Raw genomic sequence first — 10,680 nt, forward strand, 5'->3', positions numbered from 1 at the left:
AATTAAATCATAATCATCACACTTCATCTTAGTTCAAATAATACAATACACATACAATATCATACAATACTTATCTATTTATTTGTCTTTGAATTCTCTCAGTTTTGTTCCTATTATCATTATCATTATTATTAGGCCTACTACATAGTTATGTGATAGTTAGGCTAGTTAGTAGTTATTTATTCACCTCAGTAACTGAATCCAAGAAACAGCTGCAGATCAAACAATTGAGAAAACCCAAAACAACACAAGATTTTCTTCCAAACAAAACCTAGTTTGACCACCTGTTTGTTACAGATTCCCCAAAATAGAAACCGAACAATTGCTGCTTTCTGATTGATGATGCCTTCAAGACTGTAGAAAACTTGGTAGAAAACACATTCTTGCTCACAAATTTAAAGAGGAATATTCCCTTTTATCGGCAGGTTTTAGGTGGTAAATCTAAAAAGATTTACTTCTACTTGCTGCTCTGTGACAGAGTCACTCAAAACAATAAAATAAAATGAAATACAGAAACTTCAGAGGTGATCCCTCTTCCATTGTCATCTAAGTCAGTCAGTCTTTCAGTACAAGAACAAATTATGAAAACAAGTAGGCCTATCAAATAGGCCTACTTAATTTTTTTTAAATAGAAAAAATCAAAATATTCAAATGTAAAGAAAAAATAGCAGAAGGAAAGTAACTGTATTAAATGGTTACTTAAGTTGTTACACATGAGTTGTCAGTTTTTGGTGTTAACTCAAGTGTATCAACTAATGACACTGTTCCCTATTATATCTCTCATTACCAAATGCAACAATCTGTCCTAAATTATATGCTTCCTTCTCAGAAAATAGAAAAAGGAAGCATTAAAGAAACACTTTTGCCTTGGCTTTTATAGCATTTTGCACTCAATACTTCCAATGCTGTGGCTTTTTTTTTTTTTTTTTTTTTTTTTTTTTAACTTAGATAAAGGATATGGATCATAATTTCCACGTCTGAGTCTATCTCTGCCTCGTACTACACACTTTTAGCTGCCAGAAAGCGTAATGTGCTAATTTATTAAAAAAAAAAAAAAAAAATCCTGCACTTTTACTCAGTCCTTGAACGCAGCGTACAAACGAAGCGAAACCGATATAGTAGAGCTCAAAATACTCTCCTTCGTCTCTGGTGGAGCCCTCGCAGAAGTTACTGGAGCCGACCGGTCGGTAAGTCCCTTAGCTGTTCCTCCGCAGGCAGAAGAGAGGAGAGGAGAGTGGAGAGTGTCGTGGGTCCGAGAGGGGACAGCGTGAACTCTCCCACAGAGAAATGCCAGTGTTAACGACGGGACACAGTAGTCACAGACGAGTTCCGTAGCCGGTAGTTGTCCACAGGCGTTTCCACACCACCGTCAGTCAGTGAGTGCCGTAAAGAGGAGCACATCTTCCGCCGTGTGGCTCCTTCACACCGGCGACGAGAAGTGCAGCCTCATAACTTCAGCTGCTGCTAGCTTAGTTTAGCCTCCTGCTAACGTAGCTCAGGTTGAAACACCAGTCGGATTAGCACAATTTTAGCCAGCGAGCTAACTCCGCTAGCAAAAGATAAAAGCAGCAGAGGTGGAATTAACAGTGAATTATAATTTTAACGAAACAAGACATGGTGGAAATGTACTGCTGTTGTTTTCTCTCGCCTTTTAAAAGTTAACAGGTTATAGTTTCTGTTAATGATAAAAGAGCCGGCTGGGGGAAAAACTGTTAGCTGCTGGGTCACCCGGCTAGAGGAGTAGGTAAGCTAGCGTTCACATACTGTGGATGAGCAGGTGTGATGATATGTAACGAGACACCGGTAAATTATGTGAATGAACACATTTATAAACATGATACGTAATTTGTCCTCTTGACACCTACGACTTAATGACGAAAACACCTAATGACAGCCCTGAAACCATCCTGCTTTTGATTAGGGATGTTGTGAAGGTCGTTTTTTTGTTGTTAAATGTTGTGTTTATTGTAATATTAGATTATAGAGTGTTTAATAAATATTCTAGACACATCTAATACAGTTCAAATAACAGGCGCTAAAAATATCACAGAGGCAATACACCAACCACTGAGTAGATCCTGAACGTAGCATAACCATATTTAGGGGTCCAAGCTCAGGGCTGGGGACCAGGCATGCAAAGCAGTGTGTATCTATTGTATTTGAACTGTTATAAATAAGATAAAAGGAAAAACTGTCAGTGTGTAGACTGCAGCTTCATTTGCCATAAACATTGGTAGGATGACAGCTCCATCCGGAGACAGCAGCCCCCTCACCTCCACCCACCTCACAGTGTTTCCTGCAGCACAGAGTAGAGGATGGAGATGACTTGTCAGGATCTACAGTGTTTTTTTTTATTTCTTCACTCAGCAAAACTGTATCAGTGAAGTATTTCTCTCTTAAGTTATTTCAGTGTGGACTGGTGTTATTACTATGACTTAATCATTAATAAACTGGACCAAAATAAATCAGATAGTTGAAGTGCTACTGAACACAGTCAACACTTATAATATATCCAACATATTTTCATAAACATGTCATAGTTTGCTCACTTACTCAATTCAAGAAAATTAAATCCACTGGATCCACTAAAACATAGTGATTGTCTCTCAACTGGAAAACTGCACAAAAAGAAGAAAACCGTGCCTATGTATGACACTAACATATCCGAAAACATAACCCAGGAAGTTGTAGGGGGGATGAAATTTGAAATCAGCTTTTTCTCCTTATCACTGGGATTCAAAATCATAATCAAAATTAGAAAGAAAAACAAAACAATCGACAAATTAATCAGCCTTACTACAATTTTTGTTATGATACATGGCACCTCATCCAGTCACTGTCCTACTATATTGGGTGAAAATCTGCATCCATGTTGTCTTAATGAACATCTGCTAATTCAGTATTTCCTCTTTTCAGATAATCAACAAAGAAGCTTAAAAATGCCTCAGAAAAAGAAATCTCAGTCTCATTCTCAGTCCTGGGCTGATTTGAAACAGGCTGGAAATGAATGTTTCAAGAAGGGTCAGTACGGAGAGGCCACCAACATGTACAGCCAGGCCATCAAAGAGCTGGAGAAGTCCAGTGAGTATCACCTGCATCATCCTGACGACTGACAGTGGCGAGACAAGCTATGTTGGTTCGTGTTGCAGGGTTTAGTCTGCACCTGAATACACAGTTTACAACACCTTGTTAAATCTACATGTATTTTTCAGTTTGACAGTTGCAGCCTCAGCGTTGTGTAGAAGACGATGTTGAAATAACAGCTGACGAAAAGACTCAGAGGACAGATCAGAAGTAGATTCACTGAAATTTAAAAAATGTTTTTTAATAGCAGCAACCAAGGCTGTCCCACTTTGAGGGCCCCTACAGATGCAGCCTGGAGATGGCAGCGGTGTAGATGTATTAATTTAAAGGTTATAGCTACAACTTTTTCATCAAAAGGATTAATTTAAAAAAAATAATGCATCCACAGAATGTCTAGAGGGGTGCAGAATAAAAGTATTAATTTTACAGAATTTTTAAAAAAATAGTATAAATAATTGTTTAATAAATTTTGGCGGGTCCGAAAATATATAAATATTTACATCTGGTTACTTTGGCAACGTCGGCATGAAATGATCTCTGTGGCAACAGCATTAGAACGTTGATGTCATGTGTCTAATGCTGTAACTGAGTAGGGTGAAGCTGCAGTACCGGAGTAACCGTAGCTCTAGGACCGACCGCAGCTCTAGGACCGCAGCTCTAGGACCGCAGCTCTAGGACCCGTTCGATTTACGTCACAGCGCTTCCTACCAAGTGGAGACTGCCGTTACCTGCTGATAATTTTTAATCTCGTCTGAAGTTACTGCTGTCAGATTTATCGACTACAAATCACCTCAAACGTGCTCCTAACTACTTTCTGGACATTGGACTCTCTCTATTCTACACTCTACTGGTCTTTTTACTAAAATTAAAGCTTGAATAATGTAGAATATTTATTAAAAGCTATATATTTTCAAAAATAATATTATATATATTATCATATATGTTAGGATGGGTATATTTGTGTAGTCTTATCTGTCATAAACACGTTTACTGTCGCAGACTTCCACCAAGCTCCTTTTTTTTTTTTTCAACGAGACAAGCAGTGACAGGGGAGGCTCTGAGCAGGTTTGGTTTTCAGCAGCGGTGTGGAAGATGGCAGATAGCCTCCACTGTCCCTGTAACAAGCTACAAGTCATTTATTATGCTGTTAAATGACGGTAAATATGAAACATAAGGTAAATATCCATAGTTCTCCTCCTCTGCTGTCCTCTGATCAGAGCGGCTTCCCTAGCAACGGTCTGGAAATCGACTGCTGGAATTATTTTTCTGTTGTTTAATCAGCTCCTTTATTCATTGCCTAAACCTAATATGGCACAATAATTACACTTCTCACTCAAACTGATCTGGCCTGTCTACACTCTAGCCTACCTGATCTTTTTACTAAACTTAACCAACTCCTTTCTTCGTTGCCTAACCACTCAAACTCAAAATGTGAACTTGTAATATAAAATTCAAAGCGGAATAATATAACGGTCAAAGCGGTGACCGTTTCCATAGTAACGCAGCAACTTCCGAACGTTGGGGGTGTCGGGGCGCTGTGACGTAAATCGAACGGGTCCTAGACCTGCGGTCCTAGACCTGCGGTCCTAGAGCTACGGTTACTCCGGTACTGCAGCTTTACACTACTGCTGTAACTGGCAACCAGTAAAACGGAAGGTTGGAGCGAGAGCAGGCAGTGTGAGCTCTACACCTACTGGCCAGGAGGAATTAAACTTGTAGCTATCACCTTTAAGTTGTTTATAAATGCAACGCTTTAGTCTGGGGAAAATTCCCAGTGAGTAATCAGCTGAATGAGTGGCAGCTGTTAAGGTTGCTAGGGAACGGGAGCCGCGCTCCAGTAGGCCTGGAAACACAGCAGTCTCTCCTCTGTAGGCCCCTGACCAGAGACACAGCTAGTCTGTCGTTAACCCTGTAGACTGTTTTCTGTCCCTTTGAGTGTCTCTCTCTTCTGTCGGTCTGTTCTGTCCTCTACGTGTCTGAACAAACGCGTATGTTTCCTGTGAAGGTAAAAAGAGTCCAGAGGATCTGGGAATCTTGTACTCAAACAGAGCAGCTAGCTACTTGAAGGATGGAAACTGTGGGGAATGCGTCAAAGACTGCAACATGTAAGTGTTTTATTATTTAGTTCATGGTTCTCAGCTATGTGTTTGTGTTAATTAAAGTTTTTGAGGTTTAAGAGTCCCCTTTTTAAATGATTTTCAGAGACTGTGGGAGCGTTAGCTGCAGCACAGAACCAGTCTGATCTTTGACCTTTCATTTGCCAGGTCTTTGGAGTTGTATCCGTTCAATGTGAAGTCTCTGCTGCGCCGTGCTGCTGCCTATGAAGCTCTGGAGCGGTACAGACTGGCCTACGTGGACTACAAGACCGCTCTGCAGATTGACTGCAGCATCACATCTGCTCAGGACGGCACCAACAGGTAGAGGTCAAACAATTCATGTACAGGTACCAGACAAAAAGAAAACAACATCGATTTTTAGACAAGAACCATGAAACCAAAACCAGAATCCTTAGTTCTTGTTTATAACACACATTTATCACATATAGCCGTAATCCTCTTCTGTACGGTTAATCCTAAAGATATTGCGATTTATTACTTGAAGACGATATTGGCCAACTCAAGTGGGAATCTGCAGCTGGATTTATATTGTCATAAAAGTTTAATCTAGACAAACGTTTATTATCTCAACAGTACTTTCTGAGAGAAAACAAAAGCTCCTGTATGTTAAAAAGTGACTCCAGCAGCAGATTCACATCTGTGGTGATGGGAGCACAGAGAAAACATCTGTAACACCTGTTTCTCAGGATGACAAAGGCGCTCACAGAGGCAGAGGGTCCCTCGTGGAGAGAGAAGCTTCCTCCCATCCCCACAGTTCCTTTGTCTGTCAGAGAGAAACTCAACCAGCGAACCACAGCAAACACTGCTCAACAAAACCCAGTGCCGCAACACAACGGCACCACGCAAACAAACAAACCAGGTGAGAAGACTCGTGGTTCCTGCTCAGAGAGCTGGATGGGTGAATTTTATTTTACTAAAACCAACTTGTTTGTTTCAGCAGATTTAATTAAGTTGCTGAGTATCAACATTACGTTACGTTGCATTACGTCCTCTGTGCCCCTCTGAACTAATTTTACCATCTGACTTGTCTTTCCCATCGTCCTCTCCTCTTGCCAGCTCCCAGTGATAAAGACATAAAAAAAGGCCAGGCCCTGAAAGAAGAAGGCAATGCCCTGGTGAAGAAAGGACAATATAAGGAGGCTATAGAGAAGTACAGCCAGAGCCTGAAATACAACCCCTCTGAGGTCACGACCTACACCAACAGGTGGGCCTAACCCTATTGCACCTACAGCTGTTTTAAGAGGCATCAGCCAATCAGAGTCCTCCTCCAGATTTGGTTAGCTGGAGTAACTAACTTTTATATGAATGAATTCAATTCAGATAAATGGAAAATGAAAATGGCATTTTCAAAGAGAATAGATGGAGCCATTGATTAGTGATTCAGTTATTAGTGTTTTGTAGATCTGAAAATAGGACTGAAACTGAATTAATGCTCCAGCTGCAGACTATTGTTTCCATCAGTGGATGTATGTTTGTATACATTTTGTTGGTGTTAATTATCTCTATATTACCAGATCTTCGGGAGTTTAAAAATGTTTACACATTTCAACTGGATTCTGTGAACCGTATATATTTTATTTAATCACTCTATGATTAGAGCTTTGTTCTCCAGCAGCTCCACACCTACACCGACCCAACCAGATCTTACTGTGTCAGATTCACACAGACAAATTAAATACATCACCCTTGGCTTTATGAGAAGATATTATGTTATATAAATGAAGATTGGAGAACCAATTTTTTCAGTCCAGTCCGAGTGAGGTTCCTGATGTTTGAATTTGATCTCTCTCTGTGTGTGCGTCTGTGTGTTTGTGTATGCATATGTGCGTGTGTGTGCAGAGCGCTGTGTTACCTGTCAGTGAAGCAGTACACAGATGCCATCAGAGACTGTGATGCGGCTCTGATGATTGACAGCAGCAACATCAAGGCTCTCTACAGGAGGGCTCAGGCTCAGAAGGAACTCAAGGTGAATCCTCATCACCGTTTCCCCACACAGAGCAATCACACGTTACACACCAGCTTCAGTCTATCTGTCTGCAGGCTTTCAGGGCGGATGACAGAATTCAAGCATTTCCTGTCTTCAAAATAATTGCTGTTGTTTCCCCTGGCAGCCTCTCCTCATTAGTATGCCATGCACACGCATGCTAAACTGTGGTTTAGAGACACCTTTCTCCAACTGAAAACCAGGAAGAAAAGAAACTCAAAGAAGATCTCCAGAGTCAACAAAGTTGTTTAATCATATATCAGCATTCGATCTTTAACATCTCATATTTGCTTGGGGAAATCCAGTTTAATGAGTTCAGTAGAGTTGTGAGCAAATATCAGGTGCTTATTCTTATGCTGCACATTTCGTTTAGACCCTGAGGGAAAATAACAGCCATAATCCATAATATAGATTTAGTGTATTACGGTATTCCTATCCATTCACCAGTGGTGGGCAGTGCTGGTTTTATCCATGTCCTTATGTAAGCTGTCAAACCTGCTGCCAGAAGCATCCATATCAGTTTCTTGTCATAATTACACTGATGAAATGGGATTGTATCCAGGATTACGGGTTTATTGTGAAGCTTTACCTGCCCTCAGCACTGTGTCAGGTGGTGTGCTGCTCTTTTCTTTCTTTTTAGCATTAGGGTTTCAGACCATTGTATTTGCCTTCCCTTTGACTTGGGTTGAAAAATAATACTTTGATAAATTGTTCAGCCCCTAAACATGATGTGATCCCCTGTTTGGGTTATACCAAATGTATGATAAATATTGTTCATACGATACATTCTGATTAACCACTGATAATTGAATGTGATTGATATTTAATGAAAAATCAGGAGTCAGACTTGGGACACATTATGCATGTTGTTGTAGCTCTGATTTTCCCTCTTTGACAGTCTGAACAGTGACTAAATGATATTGGAGCCATCCTTACAGGTTGCTGTCCGATCAATTTGTGCAGGAAAGCAACGTAAATTCATAATTCACATTTGTTATGACTTCACAATGTGTCCCCCATCCTCATCCTCTATCCAAACACACACTGCCAACTGAGCGTCAGTGCTATTATAACAGTGTTTGCTGTTTGATTTGACCAGAACTTCATCATCTTAGTTTGGAGTTTAGCTCTGGTTTTGTTCATATCCCATCACTCGCTGGAGGTGTCAGCTTTAAAACCAAAATAATCACAAATGGGTCATTTTGATTTATTTTTCAATTAGCTCTTCCATGACTCCATGTGTGGCCATTCAGTTTCTAGGTTCAGGTCTTGACTGTTCTCGTGTTCTGGCTTTGTACCACAGGACTTCACAACCTGCGTGGACGACCTGAACCGCCTCCTCAAAGTGGAACCAAAGAACACAGCCGCCCTGAAACTGCTGCAGGAAGTGCAGAAGAAAAAGTGAGGACACATCAGAGAGTAGAAATGTTTCCCCCCGTGATTTACAACTCAGAAACTCCGACGTGACCTGTATGCAGCATCCGACCTGGAGTCTGTTGGCTACAACAGGATGCGCTCTCACCTTGTTTTATGTTTGTTGTTGTTTCTGCTGACAAGTTAAAAAGCGTTTTAAAACCTTTTGGGTCAAAACTTTTTCTTTCTTTTTTTTCCCTTCATTGATTATGTTGTCCTTTTCTTTATTTCTTTGTGACTGTGAAACCATGACTGCAGCTCTGCTCTGTCTCCACCTGCTCTAAGTGCCTGCTCACATTAATTTGTTCTGCGTGTCAAATCACCTGTTCATGTTTTGAAATCTCTGGGATCATCATGTAGGGAACATGTGTTCATGTTTGCAAAGTTAGAGCCATCATGAAGTTGCAGAGTGACCGACCACAGCTGAAGACTCAGCTTCTCACATTTTTCTTGTTTTATTTGTGTCAACCTGCTTCTGTTTTCACTTAAAATAAACCATAATAAATAGAAGGATTTGTGTTTTTGTTTTTTTGGGGGGACAAACAGGCGACAAGGTGACTTACCTTGAGGAGAGGTCTGGCCATGATCAATCAATACTAATGAAGAAAAGAGGACTGGCAGTTTGCATTTTCATTTTCATGTTGGCAAGTAGCAAGGTGATGTAAATGTAAATGAAGCTGCTTCATGTATAGTATTTTATTGTCAGACCATAAAAAATTTGAATTAACATTTAAATATTTTCCATTGTCTAGAAGACAGTACGACTGAATGAGTTAATGTCACTTTTCCCCTCTTCATTTCAAGATTTGAGACACTCACTTGTCTTTGCACTACAACGTAGCAAGACAACAAAATTTAGATTTGGCAACAATCCATCCATTTAGCAGCATTTGTAAGAAATATCTATGTCAATATGTAAAGATGATACGTCTTAGTTGCTAATATATAAAAATAACAATCCTTACAATACAAAAATAAAAGTAAAATTGGGGAATATTACACTGCATATTGCATTTCTTGGGAGTAAAGCTTAAGAAGGCAGCCCACCGCCTTAATGTGGCCCTTCTTTCACATTTGTGAAAATTATTGTGTAAAATTTCACTCACATTACAATTATGTTATTATAGAATTACAGGAAACATGACTGATTGCATGACTGCAACTACCATTAAGGACACAGAGGTCATGACCTCTGTATATGTATTAGGGCTGTCAAAGTTAACTTTATAATGCATGCAAAAAAATTCACATCAAGTGACTTAGGTTGTCATCATCTGTCTCTCCTCCCCTGTGCAGTTCCTGTTTTATTTTGAAGTTCAGTGTCCTGTCTTCCTGTGATTACCTCATGTGTCAGGAGCACAGTGGAAATTACTGATGTAAAAACTGATCGACATTGAGACTGAACGATGTCAGTGCTGCGTACACTGGTGTTAGAGTGATCTCTCCATTAACTAGAAGGTGTTTAGGAGCTGATGACTCTGATAAGAAGTTAATATTGTTGATTGTTGTAGTACTGCAGACCATGTTTGCACCAGCAATGCTAAATCACCACTGATTTACAGTTTCTTCTTTTTTGGGGGGTCAGTTTGCCTGTGGTTCATTGAGGTTTAGGCAATAACGATAAGTGTGGTCTTGACCAAACCAGATTTTTTCTTTAAAATTCAGCTTTAAGTGACATTTGTTTGTCACTACTGAATTAGAGTAGTAGACCATTTGCTGGTGAAATAAACAAAGCTTTTCTTTTTATCGATTTACCCAGAATTCATTGTACCTCGTCTAGTATAAGATAGTCAACAGCTGAAGCACTTGGTGCCAACGGATAGATTTAGACGGCCTGAATCTGACTCTTCTTTCAAAGCAATAGTTCAAGTCTGTCTTTGTGACACTGACCCAGGTCCAGACGCAGGACTCAGCTGGTCTGGAGTCCTCCTCCTTCGCACAGCTGGATAACTGTGGATAACTCCGTATGCAAATGCAGAGGGATGCTAATCTTTCCTCTCACCTGATGAACATTTGCATTTGTCTTAACTGTAGAACTAAACTTGCCCATGAACTATGGGAAGTTCAACCCATCTCCCAACA

General features: G+C 40.1%; 1 protein-coding gene across 3 annotated transcripts; it reads left to right on the top strand.

Moving 5' to 3' along the window:
- The first annotated feature begins 1,099 nt into the window (after positions 1-1,099).
- Positions 1,100-9,103, top strand: tomm34 (translocase of outer mitochondrial membrane 34). 3 transcript variants are annotated; one of them, XM_083972728.1, is made up of 8 exons: positions 1,100-1,187; positions 2,917-3,081; positions 5,090-5,189; positions 5,349-5,501; positions 5,888-6,060; positions 6,258-6,405; positions 7,041-7,167; positions 8,489-9,103. In XM_083972728.1, exons 2-8 carry the CDS (start codon positions 2,940-2,942, stop codon positions 8,588-8,590), a joined length of 945 nt encoding a protein of 314 aa, XP_083828854.1. In that variant the 5' UTR covers positions 1,100-1,187; positions 2,917-2,939; the 3' UTR covers positions 8,591-9,103. The 3 variants fall into 3 exon arrangements, with proteins under 3 accessions (XP_083828854.1, XP_083828856.1, XP_083828855.1); XM_083972730.1 differs by lacking the exon at positions 1,100-1,187 and adding an exon at positions 1,254-1,376; XM_083972729.1 differs by lacking the exon at positions 1,100-1,187 and adding an exon at positions 1,420-1,744.
- The last annotated feature ends 1,577 nt before the right edge of the window (positions 9,104-10,680 follow it).

Source organism: Trachurus trachurus, assembly GCF_905171665.1.
Source record: "Trachurus trachurus genome assembly, chromosome: 5".
NCBI lineage: Eukaryota > Metazoa > Chordata > Actinopteri > Carangiformes > Carangidae > Trachurus > Trachurus trachurus.